This window comes from Onychomys torridus, chromosome 7 (genome assembly GCF_903995425.1).
Source record: "Onychomys torridus chromosome 7, mOncTor1.1, whole genome shotgun sequence".
Lineage (NCBI taxonomy): Eukaryota > Metazoa > Chordata > Mammalia > Rodentia > Cricetidae > Onychomys > Onychomys torridus.
This window is the reverse complement of record NC_050449.1, coordinates 98357660-98378454: the sequence shown is the minus strand read 5'-3', so window position 1 is coordinate 98378454 and position 20795 is coordinate 98357660. Positions and strand designations below refer to the sequence as shown.

At 38.6% G+C, this 20795-nt stretch overlaps 1 protein-coding gene across 2 annotated transcripts in view; it reads left to right on the top strand.

The window, feature by feature from the left end:
- Atp2c1 (ATPase secretory pathway Ca2+ transporting 1) overlaps nt 1-20795 on the top strand; it is a 97107-nt gene that overhangs the window by 25169 nt on the left and 51143 nt on the right. For both annotated transcript variants that reach the window (XM_036193516.1, XM_036193515.1), the window contains exons 3-7: nt 9313-9423; nt 11935-12051; nt 14326-14415; nt 16616-16651; nt 19774-19835. In XM_036193516.1, the coding sequence (XP_036049409.1) occupies nt 9313-9423; nt 11935-12051; nt 14326-14415; nt 16616-16651; nt 19774-19835 (416 nt within the window). The remainder of the gene's footprint in view (nt 1-9312; nt 9424-11934; nt 12052-14325; nt 14416-16615; nt 16652-19773; nt 19836-20795) is intronic.

Here is a 20795-nt window from a genome sequence, read left to right as displayed (position 1 = left end):
GTGAAGACATTTTTAAAATACATAGGTTGGTTTAATTTATCAGCTTTCATAATCAAATGTCTCTCAGCAGTTCTCATTTGTTCATTAGCCATCAAAAGTTAGACAACACAGTAACATACAGTCTGTGTATTTTCCGTCTTTATGTGGCTTATTATATTGATTACTCTTTCTTTTTTAAGGACTTTATTTTAAAACTATATTTTTAAATCTAACACTGTATGTATGTATTATATATATATATAATTTTTTTTCTCCCAAGCCTGCATATATTTTTTAAACATACTATGACCTCTTTAGAGGCTCTTTTTTGTCTGAATCTGCCCTTACTGTGCAACTGTAACCTTTTCTGTCTACATGAGTAAAAAACTGTTGTCTAACTTTGATCATAGCATGCTGGTGCTGGCTCCTCCCCTCGGTTCCCTCAGAGAAAGCATCTTGTGCCTGTTCTATGTGCTGAGCAGGACACACCGTTTCTTTACTGGTGTTTCCTTCCCTTCAGAATGCATTACCTGAATCAGTGAGAAAAATCTAAATCATGAAAATCTAAACTATAAAAACTGCTTGTTTTGAACAAAAAAAGTGAAGATCTGCAAGGTAAAAGTACTTTAGGTATTATTTCAGAGCCTGGTTTAAGGTTGAGTCTCCCACTCCCCAATCCCTTTGGTTGACATATCTTTTAAATACTTTACAGTTTGAAACTGTTTCTTTTTTCTTTGCCTTGCAGTTTCTTTGTTGACAACATGTTTATTCTGTAGAATTTCCCACAACCTGTACTTTGCTGACCTTGTTCTTTGGAAAGTTTAGTTTGTTTCTGTAGCTCCAGTACTTCTTATAAATTGGAGAGAATAAGGAAGGACTCATTTCTGGAACCCAGTCATCATCAGGATGACATGTGGATTCTGATCCTGTTTGTCTGGATTTCTGACCATAGAAAAGAAAAATAACAATAAACTTCCCTTCTGATTTTTAATGCGCAGCCAAAGTTAAGCATTGATCTAGATCTAGTTTGAGAATCAACATATTCCATCCTGCCCTTTAGATTGTAAGACAGAATTTTTATGTTGGTAATTTCGTCAAGTACAGTTGGCAGGCCATCTGTCAGCTTGAATATTATAGAAACATTTGTGGATGGTCGTGAATATTTTGATATCTGCCAGTTTCTAGACACAGAGGTGTGACCTTTGCCTCCTTCACCCATGCATTATTTCATAAGAATGTATTCACATGGCCTTTGCCATGCCATGCTAGCATTTCCTCATGGAGACTTGGCCATTCTGAGATACTTGTTGACCACTATTAGTCCTGTGCTAGGGTGTAATCCTTGAAGAACCTCAGTCAGATGAGACTTGACTTTCTGTTTGCACAGCTGCCAGTAAAATAGTGTTTGGTGGCTACAAACCTTTATCTCAGCCCTTTCAGTGGAATTCATAGCTTTGCCTGTTCTTTGTAGAAAACATCTGCAGTTCACAGGTGACGGAGGGAGGGTATTTTTCAGATCCGTTTTCATCGTTTGTGCTTCCAGTGGAAGATAAAAGGTGCAGGTCAGTTTCAGGATAACATTCCCTTTCTGTTTGCTGTGTAATTGCCTATTAAGACAGAAAAGCCTACTGATTTTCCCCCTTGTTAGTAGTTTTGGTGTTACGAAGAACTTTTCAAGGTTGTGTGGCTGGGTTGGTGTCCCAGTTGCTCCACTGGAAGTCTTGCCTGGTCACAGGAGATGGCTGGTTCAGGCTGTGTATCCTGTATTGCTTGGAGTCTCAGCTGGGGTCACCCTGTAGATTTCTGGGAGTTTCCCTTGAACTAGGTTTTCACCTCACCCTGAATTGCTCCCATACAACCTTTGGCCTATAGTCTGTCCTACATATGGGATGTGCTGGGGTAAGGCTGGTACAGAGGTTGTGGGAATGGTCCAGCCTGAGACCCATGCCATGAAAGTATCCCTACCACTGACACTGCCTGGAGCGCCAGGACCTAGAAGCTGTCTGACCCAGAGACCTAGGGTAGAACCAGACACGACTGGAGGAAAATAGGTCATTGTAATGATGCCTAACAGTATTCTGCTCTACTCAAAGACTGGTGCCCAGTTCAGTTGACATCAGAGAGGGAATCCTGCTGCAGAAAGGGAGGAAGGATTGTAGGAGCCAGAGGGGTCAAGGACACCACACAGAAAAACAAAAAGAAATAAAGAGAAAACAAAAAACCACCCAACATAATCAACTAACCTGGGCTCATAGGAACTCACAGACTTAATTGACAACCAGGGAGCCTACATGGGACTGGTCTAGGCTCTGCATATATGTGACAGTTGTATAGCTTGGGAGCATGGAGGGACTGTCTTTGACTCTTTTGTTGCCTTTTGGGACTCTATTCCTTATATTGGGTTGCCTTACCCAGCCTTAATAAAAGGGGAAGTGCTTATTACTGCAACTTGATAACGCCTTGTTTTCTTGCTATCCATGGGAGGCCTGCCCTTTTCCAAATAGAAATGGAGCAGGAGATGATTTGGGGGGTGGGGAGGGTGCAAAAGGGAGGTGGGAGGAGGGACTGAGAGGAGAGGAGGGAGGGGAAACTGCAATTGGGATGTAAAAATAGAAAATAAATAAGAAAAAAAAAAACTTCAAAAGATACCAAGGTGTCAAAAACACGGTTAAACCCTTCTGAAGATCTAGAATGGGATGAGGCATATGTATTAGTGTTCCCTGGAATTTGAATACTTCTCATATACTCTGATATACACCTTCCACAAACAGTTTGAATTTTATTCCTGTTGAAACTAAAATAGGTATTTTTCCCTGAGGGAAGGAACTCGGAAGAGAAACAAGTTGTTCCTGGTCACCCAGCTGGGAAAACAGACATGGAATTATGACTTGAACTTGATGTGGTCTGACCCTGACTGTAGTGGTGGTTCTCAGGTACAGTCCCTGGGACAGAAGCGTCACTAGTACCTACACCTTGTTAGGAATGCATCTTCTGGGTCTTCCTCAGATCTGCTGGTTCAGAAGTGCTGAGGACTCAGTACAGTGACTTGGGCTTTGTAAATCCTGCTGTTGCTTACTAGTAAGCAGTGAGAACAATGGACTGAAGGATTCTCATTTCCTTATCTCTTAAAGCTGTAAAACTCCTTGCTAAAATTTAGCTTTCTTTTGAAGCCAGAGCCCCTGTATCTAAAGTTGGGGGAGCCTGCTGTGGTGTCCTGTCTTCAGCTCTGAAGGTGTTTGGTTTGACACTTGGTATACCATGCTGTTATCTTGTGCAGTGGAATGTGGTACAGTGTGGGCATGAGTGACTGCCTCCTCAACCAGAACATTAGTGAAAAGTGTTTGTGGGGGTGGGGTTTGGGAATTGTTTGGATATTTTGGGGACCAAAATTTTACCACTTTTAATGATAATGTATGGTCCTTTCTGTATATATTGCTTGCACTTAACCCTCAAAAGTACAAATTCTACCTGGATTGTGTTCATATATGTAAGCTCTGTTACTTCTAGATCAATTTATTTATGTCCTACACTTTGGACTTTAATCAACAAGCAGTTTTTTTTTTTTTTTTTTTAAAGTTGGGATCTCATGTAGCCTAGGCTGTCCTCAAACTTTCTCTGAAGTTGAGGATGGCTTCTTACTTCTATCTCAGGAGTGCCACTATTCCAAGTGTGTACCAGCATGTGGTTCTAGAGAGTGAATCCGAGGTTTCCTGCCAACGAAGCTATATCCCCAGCCAGTAAAGCAGGTACTTTTGAACTTGAGTAAGTCTGCTTGGTTTCTGGAGACAGTGTGAACTTCAGTTCTTGTTTGGACCTGTGCTCATGTTTCTATTCTTTTGTCTATGATACGCCTTCTTCACATGCATAAAATGGAACTGTGTTTCTGCCCTGTGAAGTCAGTGATTATTAACTTTGACTGCATGTTAGACTCAACATGGAGAATTTTATAAATAAATATGTTTTGGCTCCACTTAAGACCTAATTGTTTATGCTCCTTGGAGATGGTGACTGCATAGTTATGTTTACAAAAACTATAAAAGGCCCAGATTTTAGCTCATTTCTATGGATGTAGTAGAGTATGGCAGACCTCATAGGCTTAAACAGCAGACATTTATTTCTCTAGGTTCTGGAGGATGTGAGGAACCCTGCCTGGAGGTGGTGCATAATGTAGTTCCAGGAGAGGGCTTCCTCTGCTCATCTCTTCACATAGCGGGGAAGGGAGAGGCTTTCCTGTCTCCCTTTGTCAGACAGTAAACCTACCTTGAAGACATTATTCTCAGAACCCATTCAACTTCCTAAAGGGACTCTAAATTTCTTCACTTTAAGGGGTTGGGACTTCAATGTGAGTCTTAGGGGCACAGTTCAGTCCATAGCAGCTTCTGTACAATTCTGATGTGTCAGATTAGAAACTGGTATGTAGCAGTGCTTACCATTAAAAAAAAAAAAAAAAAAGGAAATTAAATCTTGTACTCTTTGTAAAATGAAATTCTGGCTTCAGTGGAACTCTGAACAAATTATGTAATGCATATAAGACTGACATTATTTATACACTCTAAATATTTGAAAGGTTCTGCAGTTTTTGATATGTGTGCTTGTGTGTGTTTGTGTTTTACTTGACTCTTCTCTTGAGTTAATTTCCTCTGTAGGATATAGATCATGGAAGGAGTGGTTGTGCCTGTAGGCTTTTGTTTGCAAAAAGCTTGTTTGTTGCATGAGTTAGTGGTCCAAAGTGTAGTAGTTTAAAAAGTGGAAGGCTCTGAGGAGGAAATTTAAATTGAAGCTCAGGTGCCCTCCCCACACCTCACTGGAGTTAAAACCAGAGTCTCAGCTGCAAGGCAGGCTCTACCACTGAGCTACTTTCCAGCCATTAGGATACATTTAAGACTAAATAGGAGATAAACATGCTTGACAGTTGAGGTCATAAGACAGTGACTTCTTTAAACAGAGTGTAGCAGTCACAATACCTCTTAAGATGCAATTCATTCATTCATTCACCCATTTATTTATTTATCCATCCATCCATCCATTCATTTACATTTATTTATTTATTTATTTATTTATTTATTTATTTATTTATTTATTTATTTTTGCGAGACAGATTTTCTTTGCTTAGCTATTCTGGAACTCACTTTGTAGACCAGACTGGCCTTGAACTCAGAGATTTGCCTGCTTGTGCATTCCAAATGCTGGGACTAAAGGCGTGCACCACAGCACTTCCTGGCTTGAACTTGATCTTTTTATATTTTGTAATTTTTCAAAATGCAGTAAGTATGTTAGAATGTAATTTTGAATGTGTCTACCTACCAAGTTTTTGGGGGTGAAGTAAGGCAAATGCTCAGAAGAACAAACTTATAAACTGAAAATACAATTTCTCAGATAAAGACAGATGTTTTCCAGAAAGTTCCTGGACTGACTGCAAGGTCATAAGGTATTAAACTGTGTGTCCTAGACTCAGTTTGTGTTAATATATGGGATAATGAGATAATTTTCACCGGTATGGTTAGTTTTTGTCCTTTCTTTATGTAGACAAAGTCAGCATTACCAATATACTACTGTATCTTTTAAGATCTGCTTTGTGTGGGGTGGAGTGTCAGTGCTTTTAATCCCAGCATTTGGGAGGCAGAGGCAGGAGGATCTCTTGAGTTCCAGCTAGCCTTGTAGAGAGACACCCCCCCTCTCTCTCTCTCACACACACACACACACACACACACACACTCACACACACATAGTCACACACAATCTGCCCCTTAGACTAGGCTGAAACTAGGATTTCCCAGGAATGTTAACAATATGCATCCATGCATGGATAAGCAGCTGATTGAATGTTCAGACTCACAAAATAACCTTGTGCACATGGAGATTAGCTTCCAGCTCAAATATATTTTATGCCTCTATGTCTTATCTACCCTTTCCCAGTTTCTTATCATGCAAAATCTTGTAAATACTGGAATGTACTTGTACCTGAGGCTGATTACTCAGTATTTCTGTCAATGAAATAAAGAGAGTGGAACCATTAAACAGGTGTGTATGGTGATATAAAAGCACAAGTATGTACAGATTTTGTCAGAACCTTATGCATCTACTCCTTGACGGCTGCTTACTTTCCAGATCAGGTTGTTCTTCCCATCACCCTATTCTTGATCCCAAAAGCAGGGTGAGCATTTCTACTTTTATACCTGGGTCTTCAGAATGAGTGTGGAAAGTGTGGAATTGAAAACAGATGGAGTAAGCATACACTGAGAGTAGGTTTTGGGTTGTAAGAGACTGTCTTTAAGATTTATTTTTGGCATTTTTTTTTTAAACAGAGAAAGCAGCATTCTCTTGGAGTAGGAAGATGGGGCCTGCGTAGAAATTACTGTGACTGCACCTGAAATTTGATAGGCTTGCCCAAGAGAGAAACAGGCACTCAGATCACCAAAGGACAGTTAGCGACTGTCTGAGGCACACAGTTCACATGCCTTGCTGTGTTGTAAAACAAGCATGAAGCTCTCTCAGTTCTTCCTAACATGAGTCATTCTTAAGAAACTCAAGGCTGTCTTCTCTATCTCTACAACAGTATGAGCACGTCTGCATTCAGGATGCTGCCTCTTATGGTCCTCAGTGGATTTCTCCAAGTGGTCCCTTCTTTGCGGTGGCATCTGTTTTATGTTCTGTTTCTGTCTTGGTGGTGCCTCTGTTCAGCAGTTAGGGTAAGGTTTCTGGAGACAGTTCCCTCAAATGGGCAGCCTTTGTTCCTTCATGGAGCTCCCTCATACCTTGTTGCTCAATGTCTCCTTGTTTCCCGATAAGCGTCTGTTGCTCTTTGCCTCACTGAGTACTAGCTGGGGTGATGGCAGTCAACTCCATCCAGCATTTGGGGCAGGGATTGGATGGTTTGCTTCCTAGTTGCTTAGTTCTCCTTCACTTGAGAACACACTTGAGACAGTAGATGTGGGTACAATTAGAGAGTCTCAAAACAGCCTTAGAGAGTTGTCATCACACCCCCTTACTGTCTCATCCTTTATTAAGTGAAGTCTTACTTCTTGAGATTTTCAGCTCTTTTGGGCCACTGAAATGCCCTCGAAGGGTTTTGTATAAGTGTGCTTATAAAAATGTAGACCCTTTATAGGTACCATTTGCCAAAAAATTACTTGAAAATTTTGAATAAGGTTCTTATACTGTGTATTGAATGTTAGTTAGCAATTTTCAATAACTTTGTTTTTTTCCTCTTGGAGGCCTATCCCAGAGTCTTAAGCATGTTAAGCATATAGCATACTCTACCACTGAGCTATACTTCCAGTCAGTAGCGTAATGATAGAATATATATTTTAATTGGAACATTATTGTAAGTTTGACTTATTTTGAAAATTATGTTCTGTATAGACATGCATGAACTGATGATACAAGTGGATGAATACATATACTAATTGAATAGTTGATGTGCTTTCTTTGTGTGTGCATTCATGTGTGTGGGTGCATGTGTTTGGAAGACAGACCAGCCTTGGGTACAGTCAATCTACTTTGGCTTTTGAGGCAGGGTGCCTCACTGGTCTGGAACTCACCAGTTAGACTAGGGTGACTGGCTCGAGGAACTCGCCTTTCCACCTCCCTGGTTTGGAGTCTGAGTGGGCACTGCTTCACCCAGCTTTTCTGTGGGGTGTAGGGACTGAACTCAGGTCCTTAAGCTTATAAGCAAGCAATGCACGAAGCTATTTCTCCAGCCTGCTCTTGTATGGTTTCTTGTTGCTGGTGGATCACATGTTACAGTAGTTGAACTCAGCGTCTATAATCAACTCCTATTTCTATTTTATATACAAATAAACTGAGGTTCAAGAATTTTAGAAATTAATCTCACTGTTGCGTTTAATTAATTTAACATAAATTAATAAATTAAAATTATTACTAAATAGTAATCTCACTGTTACGTTAAATACAATTGATCTTTAAAAGTTTTGTTGTGCTCTTACAAGGTAAAGTATGATAGGTTCTCATTACATTTTCTCCATATTTACCTTGAGGTGGTTCAGTCAAGGCCTGTGTTAGTTTGTTTCATGAAATGGAAAGTAGGGCATTTCAGTGGTTCTAGGAAATTCTCAAATTTAGTCTCTTTAAGTTTTTTAGTTTTATGAAAATATGTTACAAAATACTTTCGAGGCTTTTCATAAGAGTAAGTCAATCTACAATTTCCTCAGAATTTTGTTACTAACATTTCTATATTAGCAATGAAAAATATTGCTGCTATTTGCTTTAAGTTATTTAAACATTCAGTAATTCCTTTTTAATGGGTGAGGTTAGGAAATACGTATTCCTCTCTAGAAGTATGATCATGATGATGGAATATTTTTCCCTCTCTTAGCTATTTACTTGCTCTTTGGGTTTATTTGTATTTAATCAAAAGGATTTTATACACACATAGTAGTGCAGTGTATAAACACTCGTAGTAATAGAATTGTCCATTATTTTTTGATCTCATTTGTTGTTTTAAAGAATAGTTACTTAAAATTTTAGGAAATAATTTTGTCCTGAAAATACTGATAATTTCAGCTTAGAAACCCATGTCTTAGCAGGAACAGAGGTGTTTTGGTTTCAGTGTTATTACACCAGGTGGCTCGGCTGTTTGGCAATGGAGGCTTTTCTCAGTTTAAGTAGTGAGGCGCCTGTAGTTCCCCTCTCCCTCCTTCCAGTCTGTATCTGTAAGGATCTCCGTTTAGGACCAAAGCAAATCTGAACTGGATATTTGTTTCTAGAATTGGGAGGAGCACTGTTGGTATTTGGAATATATAAAATTGCATCCTTCATCATTGCTGCCGTTTCTGTGACTTACTCTGTGTTCCTGACCCACTAGCTAACCTGTGCTGCCTCTGCTTATCTGGTCTCTTGAGCGTCTCAGTTTTCTCCTGGTTCGAGGAAGACTTAAAGTCTAGCGTGCTGTTGAGGTGTGTGGAAGGGTAGCCAGGTGTCCTGAAAGAGAAGTGAGCAGGGGGCATTTAAAGTGGGGAAAGCTTAGCAGCTCTTGTTCCTCGAATTAAACGTAATGAGTTTACAGGATTATGAGTGTGCATAGTCATCAGAATCTGACAGGAAAGACATCTGTTTTATTTTTTGATCCTATGTGGATGGAGAAGTAATATCTTTAAAATATGTAATGTGAAGATTTTGTATTATACCTTGTGTTAACAGGTATCCAAGGTTTTAAAATTTGCTTTCAAGAAAATGTTAGTATCAGGTTGTCTTAGATACTCATTATTAATCTGAGTATACTTTCCTAAGTGGAAATAAGTTGCTGTGGATATTAGGATTTTCATTTATATTCTGGACTGTATTCAAGTAACTTTCCTTTGTTTTTATTCCTAGGTTGCACGTTTTCAAAAAATACCTAATGGTGAAAATGAGACAATGATCCCTGTATTGACATCAAGGAAAGCAAGTGAATTACCAGTCAGTGAGGTTGCAGGCATTCTCCAAGTAAGTGGTTGGTGAGGAGGAGGCAGGAGGTGTAAAGCAGCCGTTTAGATGAAGTCAGTGCTGACCTATTGCATTTTCTTCACTGATAGAAGTACTGGTATGTGCTGTCTAGCAGAATAGCCCCCAGTTACATGACGACCTGACAGGATATGAGGCTAGAGTAATGGAGCAACTGTGTTTAAATAGCTGTGTGTGGTGGCTGGGCAATACAGCTCAGGAAGAGTAGTATGGCCAGCATCTGTTTGCCCTGCTAATCAGTGGGAAAGGAATTAATTTAACTAGTTACATAAGTGGTGTTAGGATTTTTTTGTTTGTTTGTTTTCCCAAGACAGGGTTTCTCTGTGTAACCCTGGCTGTCCTGAAATTCACTTTGTAGACCAGGCTGGCCTCGAACTCACAGAGATCTGATTGCCTCTGCCTCCCCACTGCTGAGATTAAAGGTTTTTACTGAGAACCGAACCCAGGGCCTTGAGCTTGCTAGGCAAGTGCTCTACCACTGAGCTAAGTCTCTAAGCCCCCTTTTAAAAAAAAATTTAAATAGATTTTTTTTTAAGGTAAAGTGAAAGCTAAGTACAAGTGTGGGTTTGCAAATAAGTATTAATTATGCAATTTTACTCTTCCTAATTTTCAAAAGTACTGTGTGGTTGAACGTGAAAAGAGATTTTTATTCAGCCATTTTAGTTGTTGTTTCAAAAACACTGGTATCCATTTTTGAGGGATTTTTATTTTGGTATATTTATACTTAGTTCTAAAACAACTCATTTTAAATATATTTAAGTTTTAGAAAACTTGATTACTGAACTCTTGCCAGCTTTGCTAGTGAGGGGAATTAGCCATTTCTGAGATGTTATAATTTCATTTTTTATGATTGTTAAAATCATGATAGTAATCGAAGGACTTAGATGATATTGCCATGTCCCAAGAAAAAATTGTTAACTGTGTTGTTTTGAGTATTTTAAGACACCCAAATTTTCATTCTGATATAATAACATAATCTAGGAGCAAAAAAAAGAAAGATGTCGGTGGTCTAATAAACTCAGAGAACAGGAAGGGCATTTGTAGCCCCCTGAATATGCTTTTGGAGACACTAATTTTAGAGAAAAAAAAACCAATTAAAATACATATGAATTATGGTTTCCTTTTATTATTCCTTTTCTTCATAGAAAAAACCCACTATCTTGTTGCTTATTGAGATAGTATTTATATAAATATCAGTGTACTTTAAAAAAGTTAATCTTTATAATTTCATGCCTGGGTATAACGTATTCTGGTTACACTCACCCTCTACCTTCTCTTACTCATCAATCTCAGTCTTCTTTGGCCAAATAACCACCCCCCTTCTATGCCTTTGTTTTTCTCTGTGGCTCATGTGGTTTATCTAGGACTAGTTGGGCCCGAGTGTTGCTATGCAGGGGCATGGATAATAACTCACCAGTGGCAGCATCACTGACAACAGTGACTTGTCCGTCAACTCCTGACTGCCGTTAGCTCCCTGGGCAGGGTGGCGCTCCATGAATCCCCACCCTGATCCGTGACTGCGTATTTACGGACTGGGTGCTGCACAGGGCCTGTGCAGGTAGCTGTGGCTGTTGTGCCCTTATGAGGGCCGTGGCCACGGCCTGTTTCTAAGACAGTATCTGTCATGCCTGTAAGATGGTGTTTCTGGGCCCTCCTCTCCTCGACTGGCTCTTATGTCCTGCCCTTCCCCTAAGGGGTGATTTTGGGTGTCCTGTTTAATGCTAGGCACTCAGAAGTCACTTAGTTTCAAGACTGTGACTAGCCATGAAAGTCTTCATTTACTGCTGCTTGTGGCAAAGAGAAGATCAAGTCTGAACATAGCACTAGTTTGTGGATATAAATAAGTATTTAAGAGGCAGTTATCAAAATAAAAGTAAGTTCACCTTTACGCTAGTTTTAAGTGTATATTTTGACAAAGTGACCACCACTAATAAAACGATCTTACCCTGTAGCTCATACTGGTCGACTAGAACTCATGGTGTTATCTCAGGTTGTCCGCCAACGTAAGATAATTCTCCTGCCCTAGCCTCCTGAGTATTGTAACAGTATTGTGTGAGCCACCATGCCTGCTAAAATACAGAACATTTTTATTGTTCCAGAAAGCTTTTCCATGTCCCTTTATAGTTAATCTTGTCTGAATATTATGGCTGCGGGTCCCATATAAAACCTCTGGGAGACGTTCTGTGATTAGTAGGGGCTGGAGAGATGGCTCAATGGTTAAGGTCACATACTTCCTGTTTTTGCAGAGGACCCAGGTTCAGTTCCCAGTACCCCCACTTAGTGACTCCCTATGTTTGTGACTCCAGTTCAGGGGATCCAGTGCCCTCTTCTGGCCTCTACAGGCAATGTAAGCATGTGTTACATAAAAGAGGCAGACTATTCATATACATTAAAAAAAAGCTTCTTTTAATGTGGTCATATACTATGTATTCTTTTGTGTTTTGTTTACTGTCTGCTAACATTTTAAATAACTTTTAATGTAAAATTTAATAGGCTGATCTTCAGAATGGCTTAAACAAATCTGAAGTTAGTCACAGGCGAGCCTTCCATGGCTGGAATGAGTTTGATATTAGTGAAGATGAACCGCTATGGAAGAAGTATATTTCTCAGGTGAGACACTTTTCCTCCATCTCTGCTGTGTAACTTACATTGACTTTTATAGTTGTGAATTTCCTGAGATTTACCTACAGAGAAAGGAAATCACTTTGTACAATATACAACTTTTTTTTTTTTTTTTTGCCGGAGCTGAGGACCAAACCCAGGGCCTTTGCGCTTGCCTAGGCAAGTGCTCTACCACTGAGCTAAATCCCCAACCCAACAATTTTTTTTTTGTTTTGTTTTTTCTGTGTAGCTTTGTGCCTTTCCTGGATCTCGCTCTCTAGACCAGGCTGGCCTCGAACTCAGAAAGATCTGCCTGCCTCTGCCTCCCAAGTGCTGGGATTAAAGGCATGCGCCACCACTGCCTAACAATGTTCTTTTCCCCTAAAAATTTACATGTAAAGTTGGAATTTCTATAGTTCTGACTCTTCCTTTGATATTGGCAAAAGACTGATGAAAAGTGAGTGTAACTTACAGGGCAGCATTTTCAGTATTGCTGGGTTGTCAGCAAACACTAGACAGTAGGCTCTTTGTGGATGCTGACCTTAGTCTTCCTAGTTATGGATGATGTATTTGCAGGGAATCTTGGCCAGCTTAGAAAATTATTAAATGCGTAATTAAATCCTAACTACCAGGGTATAAGTTATATCTTTCTTATCAATTCTGTGATTTCCCTTTGCCTCTATTGGTGATGACCTCAGGAAATAGTAAGCTCAGAGTAGATATGGCCATTCATAATTACCTTTATTTTAATTTTTAGCAAAGGCTTACTATAGCTTTAAAAATTTGGTAACAATTACATTAGGGTAAAAAGTTGAATCATTCTGTGGCTAGTTTTAACTAGTAAAGTTTGGTGTGCTAAACAAAGAAACACTTGAGTAGAGAAAACTTTTGTGAAGGCATTAAGAAGGAAGTTTGTATTTAATTTGTTTAAATGGCATCATCAGCTAATGAGATAAGCTTTGTACACGTGGTTGTGCGCAGTAGCCAAACCAAAGCTTTAAGGGTGATAGGATGTGTCTTTTTCATAGAGAACTGCTGTTGGTAGCTGTAACTTCACATTTGCACCCCACTTTAAGAAAGCCCTAACATAGTTCGTTTGAACCTATCATGCTTTTGGCAATGTGCTTGAATTGTTCTCTTTCTTGATCCTGCTATCCAAGCCAGAGTGCCCGACTCTTAGGATTTCTGTAAGAGTTAAAAAGTGCCTGGGATATAATTAAACATAAGTAACAGTTAACATCAAGTATCAATTATTAGTCATATAATATTGAATGGTTCTTCTTTCGGAGAATATTGAGTTTGTTGTTCTGTAAACACCTGTCTGGTACTCTCCTTGTGAAGTGGTATCTTAATTAGAACCATGGCAGAGCTTTTCTTAGGGGTGGCAAAGGTTCTGCCACCAACGTGTGGTGGTTAGCAGCTGACATTAACAGGGTTCTCTGGGTTACCTAGTCCTTTAGTCTCATCCTTAGCTACTACAGATTCATTCCTCTAAGGTTCCATTGGAAGATTATGGCGCTTAAAATTATTTAAGTTACCACACAGGTGACAGCTGGAATCAAAGCCAATTACCTTTATTCAACTATACACTGTATGGTAGTTATATATTCAACCATACGCTGTATGGCAGCTGTAGTTTTATTTGCTATCCGTCTTTAGCCTCAATATTTAGGTTAAAAGCCATTTCTTTTCCTAGTTTCAGAAATTCAGGCTTTTTTGTTAAATTAATATACTACTGCAAGCCAGGTGTGGTAATTCATTATCATAATTTCAATACTGGGAGGCTTAGGCAAGAGGACCATGAATTTGAAGTGAGTCTGAACTACATAAAAAAAAAAAAAAAAAACCAATAAAAAGTTAATATACTGATACAGGTATATACATACTATAAAGAATTAGCAATTTTGTTGTTGTTTTTGGAGACAGGGTTTCTCCGCATAGCCCCGGCTGCCTTGGAACTTGTTCTGTAGACCAGGCTGGCCTCCAACTTACAGATCTGCCTGCCTCAGCCTCTGCCTCTTGAGTGCTAGATTAAAGGTATATGCCACCAACACCCAGGTTAGCAAATTTTTTATTGTAAATATTGATATTTAATTTTATTTTTCTAAAAAGCAACTGTTACATAGCTTTTAAGCATGACACTACTTTTTTGTTGCTTGAAAATAAACCACATATAGACTCTTATAATTTCATAATGATGTCCTTTTTTGGAAAAGTCTTTATTGAGATAAAGCGGAATTGTCCTTTATATAAGCATGCTGAGTTGTTTGTTTTGACTTCCAGTTTAAAAATCCCCTTATTATGCTGCTTCTGGCCTCTGCAGTCATCAGTATTTTAATGCATCAGTTTGATGATGCTGTCAGTATCACCGTGGTAAGTAAACTTCTATTTTTAAAAGTTTTAATCTCTTGGTTAATTGTATCAGTTGGGTTTGGTTTTACTTTGGAAATTAAAGTGAATCAAAATGAATCAGATAATAATTATTTAGATGTAGTAATTTTCTTTTGTTCTGGTTTGAGCTGGAGGCCTTCCTGTTTTCCTCAGGCTTGCCCTGCTGGGCTCAGCTGTGCTGGTGTGTCAGCTTTCCAGGTAGCTGGGATTACAGGCGTGTACAGTCAGTCTCGCAGATAAGAAATAGTTGATGATTTTCTAGTTCAGTAAGGATTCCTGTTGCTTTTCAGTTGAAAATATTTTGACTAACAATAGTTGTTCAAGAAATACGTGATGTCAAAACTATGTTAACAACACTTTTTCTTGTTTCTGTATGCTTTTTGTGTTAATGGCAAATGTTATGATGTATAGGCTGTTAAAGCTTTAGCACAATTGGAAGTGGTCTTAAGCTGTATCAGTAGTCATTGTTGTCTTTTGTTGTCCTCTTTAGACAATTATAGCAACTGGGTTTGGGAATGCACACCACTAACACCAGCTATGCTGTCTGGGTAGTAGAGGTAGGAGGATAGCAAGTCCCAGGGTATCGTGGGCAACATAGTGAAGGAGACCCTTCCTCATATGTCTAGAATGTTCTTGACAGAGGAGTGAAATGAATTTTATAAATTTTTTTCCTGAGCATATATGTTTTTAATAGTCTGTGATGAATGGGAAGCATGTATAGATTGAAATACATTAGCTGTCTTAAGGGCAGGCCATTGTGAGGTGAACCAGCCTTTTCCTTGTAGTTAGAAGTTGTCTTGTTGTGACTGCCCACTTCCCATTCTGGCAGCTTCTTCCAAATTACCACAGAGAGACTTAATATTATATATAAATGCTTGGCCAATAGCCCAGGCTTGTTACTAGCTAACTATTTAACTCATATTTCTATTTATGTTTTGCCACATGACTCCTGACTTGTTACCTCATTTTCTACGTGTCCTGATTGCTTGGTGGCTGGCTGTCTCCTCTGACTCCGCCTTCTCCTTCCTAGAGTCTTATGTCTCTAGCTGTGCCACCTTTACTCCCTGCTTGGTTACCTGCCTGCCAGCTTTTCATTAACCAGTGAGAGTAATACATATTCACAGTGTACAGAAGGATTATTCCACAGCATTTACTTAAAGAATAATGTTACTAGTGATAAGAATAGACTTTCAAGTAGTAATTAAAGCTACTGTAAATTTTTATGTGTTACCCTGAATTTTAGATACCTTCCAAGAATTTAAAACTTTAATGACATTAGTAGTGATTTTAACAATTAATAAATTTAAAAACATGTCAGCATTTATATTTGAATAATTATGTGAACCAATATTTTCCAAATAATTAATGTCTGAGATTATTAAATTTCTGTAGAAAAAAGATAGATCAACGGATTCAGTTGAAAAAAGGTAGATAATAGAATTTAATGTGGAAGATTATGAGAAGTTCATTGACACAGTTTTGCATTTTACAGTCTTATTTCAGTAATGTTTGTTTAGTTTTAGTGTGGTAGATAAAAATGTCTGTTCTGGAAAGGCAAATACTCCTTCCTTTGCCAACTTTTTTTTTTTTGGTCTGTGGCTTGATTTTTTTTTTTCCTGTCATAGTTTATTAAATAATTCTCATGCTGCTTCTACCCAACAGTGTATCGATTGTATTTCAGCTTTCTGTAGAAAAAGTAGGATCAAGGTTAACTCATCAATGAAGAGAGCCCTTGCCTACCATGTGTTTGACAAATTAGCACTAGGGGGAATTTGGCCAGTTTTTCAAAACAAAACAAAACAAAACAAAACAAAACAAAACTTTTTTTTTGGAAAAGCTACTTGTGTTAACATGTATCATATTTTTTAGTTATTTCCATAAATTAGTGTGCAGAAATTAAAATTAAACAAGTAATTAATGTGTCAACCATAACAGATGTTACCCACATAAATAAAAGCTAGTCCTTAATTTGGGAGGACTTGGGTGGATTCAGAAAGTGTTGGAAGCTATCATGGGGATGGTTAGCCATTTAAATTCATATTCTTCCCTCTCAGGCCCTAAGACAAACTGATTTCTTAGTGCAAAAAATTCATTCTCCTGGGACTGTACAGCCAGAGAGACACAATGTGGCTAAAAGTTATTTCTTGCTAATGCCTGATTTAAAAGGCTGTTTGTTTTTTAGGCAATACTTATTGTCGTCACCGTGGCCTTTGTTCAGGTGAGTGATCTGTTTTGCCAGGTTAATAGTGGTATATTAGTTGATTACTTAAAAACAAATTAAAGTGTATATGGGAAATATTCTGAACTTAACTGGGTGGTAGTATATTCCTAATAATTTATTATTTTAAAACAACTTCAGATAATAGCCAGCTGTGGACAGTTTGTGAGAAGAGGGCACTGCATTGATTTAGGTAGTGAAATGAATGTAGTTTTTTTTTTTTTTTTTTTTTTTTTTTTTGTAGAAATAGATGGAAACATAAAAATATAAATATAATTCATTAAGTTTAAAAAATTTTTCCAGTAATAAAATTGGGCCAATACCCATTAGTGCTTAGTGTAGGTGAACAAAACAAAAAGTGAGTATAAAATTGAGTGGGCAGTTTATCAGATACCATCTGAAGAAGACTTGGTAGCTTACTGATATTGGCTTCTCTTGTTAACTGGACTCTTCACTGAATTTATTTCCTAGCCTTGTTAGTCTTGTTTGGTAATTCAGGTTATTTTCTTGGTATTGGTGACCCCTTACTCCCCTTCTGAAGTTTCTTATTTTCCTCAGAAGGGGTGATTCTACTTCCTGTTCATTATGAGTCATTCAAACAGCAAAGGAAACAGATAAGAGGTCTCTTTTAAAGATGATTTTGAATAATGTGGAGATGGTGTCATGATTTCTTTCTTTCTCAGTAGAGGCAGAAGGATTGTCAACTCAAGGCCAACATGGGTCACATGTTAAAACCCTGCTTTAGATAAAGAAGAAGGGGAAGAGGAAAAAAAGCCACGGGTGGAGAAGAGAGGGTCTTAACACACCAGGCATGGTGTCAAGTTAGCAAGTGTAGGAATCAAACACACATAGGCTTAGTTTTATAAACTTCTTTTATGTTTATTTAAATGTTTGGAACTTCTGTGTATTTTAGAAGTTTCCAAATTTTATCAGTCCTCACTTTGAATATGGCTAATAACAGTAGAAGGATTAATCTACTATAGGGAGAAATTAATGATGCTATATGTCCCTAGGTCCATGCTTTGATTCTTAAATTATACATCATGGATAATTTATTTTCTGATGATTTTTGTCACTGTCCTGGTGTCTTAAAGTTGTTCCTGATACAGTAAGTTTCTAGTTCTATAATAACTGAGTGTAGGAAGCTAGCTGGGGTTTGATTACTTGGAAATTTATGAGCTCCTTTAGTAGACCACCAATGTTCTTGTTCGTGGTTGAAGGGTCGAGGATGAGGTATCTCCTTAGGACAGAGTATTGCCTTTGGGCTGTTGGAGCTGGTAAATGTAGCATAAGCATTCCAGGCTGTGCCTCATCTAAGGAAGTTACTCATTCCAGCCAAGTGAGTGGTGTGATCTATACTGGGCCAGTAGCTAGAGTCCTCTCATAACCCCTCACCCTACACTGTGGCAGTCACCTCCCTCTTGGATTTTCATTAATATATAAGATGTATGAGAAGCTCTCTTGCCCTCTTTGGAAAATAAAGAGCTCCCCAAAAATCCTCAAAATACACCACAGAGTTTGAGTTTTAACATAATCAGTGTGGAGTTTACACGGAGTGTGTTATGTATTCCATGTAGCTGGGTCTGTTGCTGACGCCTCAGTAGTAGTTTTCTTTGATGCTGCATTAGCTGCTTTTTCATTGTTGTGACCCAGGATCTGACGAGGAGTAACTTGAGGGAGAGAGCTGAGTTTAGGGAAGGTGTGGTGGCCTGAGGCAGGAGCTTGTGGTGGCCAGTTGCATTTAAATGCGCAGGTAGGGAGCTGAGAGCCAGCAGCAAGTGGGTTAGAATATAAAACTTGAAGGCCAGCTTTAGTGACTCACATCCTCCAATGAAGCTCTCTTTCTAAAGGTTCTACAACTGTCAGAAACAGCACCCCCATCTGGGGACCAAGTGTTCAATCCTGTGAGCCTATAGGACATTTGACACTCAAACCACAACAGCTGAGAAAGAAAAAGGCCTCAAAACGTGAAAAGCTTCATTGTTAATTAATAAGTATGTTTTTACACAGATTTGACCCAAAGCAACAAAATATTTTAAAAGCAAATCGAAAACCATTCTTGCTATCATTTTCCTTCTGCTCAGTCCTTTCAGGTCACTGGCTACCCTGTGTTGTCATAGAATGACCCCTCCTACAACAGCTTTGCAAAGACAAAGACTGCTAGCTTCTCTTTGGTCAGTTGGTTAGTGTTTTCTACCCTTACAGAATTTTTGTATAAAACTTCCAAATTCTTCACTCTGGTTGGTAGATTGAGAGGCATGCCTAATAATTTTTACGTTTGTAGTTTTTGCTTGCATTTGTCTCTTGTCTGGGTAGTGACTGATACAGTTCTGAGATACTGCTACCTAGAGTATCTCATTTGAAGCAGTTGATGGTGGGTAGACTTGGTGGTGCTAGCTCACATGGCAGGTATTTCAAGACTCTCCTCTCTTTTATTCCTGCTTTTGTCCCCAACTTTAACTTCAGGCCCAAAGACATGAGGCCTTGGTGCCAAGTGAAACCCACTGCTAATGGAAGCATAGGCTAAGTAGTGCAGCCAGATGGAAGATGTTTCTGACCCCTGGCTGTCGGTCATGGGCATGCCAGGCGATGTGACTGCAGAACAGCATCAGGGCCTCTCAGAAGCTTCCCTTTCATATAATTCAGCTTGACAAGGAAAGTGAGTGCCAGTAGCAGCCACATTGTTATTTCTAAGCAAATTTAGACTACAAACTAGTATAGTTAGTGTGGGCTTACGTCCTCAAAGTAAATATTACACATAGGTAAATAATGACTTCGTTGGTTGCTAAACCCAAATGTAAAATTATCTTAAAAATCAGGCTCAATTATGTTAACTTTATGTACTCTTTGGATGCAGTAATTGGCTTTCATTTTCTTCTAAGCAATCTTAGATTTGCACATTGACTTTTAAAATGTATAATTGGGAGTATTTAATTTTTATAATTGTTTGATTACAGTAATTTAGGGAAAAGTTTTTATGGGTTAAGAATATAAAGATAAGTAAATCAAGATATGAATTGGGAGAAAATTTTAAGTAGTAATGATTAACATTTAAGTCTAAAAGGACCATTTGAATACCTTTGTGTTTTGTTAGCGTTAAATTCTACTTTTTCTCTAAATAGGAATATCGTTCAGAAAAATCTCTAGAAGAATTGAGTAAACTTGTCCCACCAGAATGTCATTGGTATGTTTATTTTATTTGAAAGAGATTTTTACACCTTAAAAATGTAAGCATTGTTGCTCCAGCTTTGATTTAACATAAAGAAGAGACTATTGAATACGACAAGAAAAAATCTGATCAGTATAGCAAACATTGCATTATTGATGGTTTTGCGACAGCTTTGTTCAACAGGCTTTTTTTCTTAGTTGCTCATGTATGTGCATGTTTGTATGTGTGAGTGGGCATGTGTGTGCCACGACATACCTGGGATGGTCGGAAAATTACTTGAGATGTTGCCATTCACCTCCCACAGTCTTTGAGGCAGTTTGTCATGTTTGTCACCGTGTGTGCTGGCCCTTCCGGGGCTTCTGGGATTCTCTTTATTTCTGCCTCCTGTCTTCTGTAGGAGGGCAGGGATGTAGCTGATGGTACTGTGTTCAGTTTGGCTCACTTGTGCTTTAAGTGCTTTACCTGGAGGCTCTTTCTTATGTGTGGAGCAGTGAGTGTATGTTGAACACTCTTCTAAGTAATTGATAAAAGCAGTGTAGTGAAATATATCTCAAGATAGCTTCAAAGTGAACATTTGAAGAGCTAGTCAGGTTTTCCAATAATTTCCCCCGTTACCTGTGTAATCTAATAAGAGCACACAGTTTATCAAATGCTTAATTTTTTTTTTTTTTTTTTTAAATTTAAGACAGGTCTTACTATGTAGCATTGGCTGGCCTGAAACTTGCTATGTTGACCAGGCTATCTTCAAACTCAGAGATCTGCCTGCTTCTGCCTCCCAAATGCTGTGTTTAAAAGAAAGTATCATGATCTCTAGCTTTTTGTTTTGTTTTTAAATATTTATTTTTAAAAATTATTTTAGATTATTTGTGTGTGTGTGTGGGGGGGTATGTGCATGTAAGTGCAGGTGTCTGTGGAGGCAGAAAATGTTGGATTCTCTGGTGCTGGAGTTCTAGGCAGTTGTGAGCTGCCTGAGTG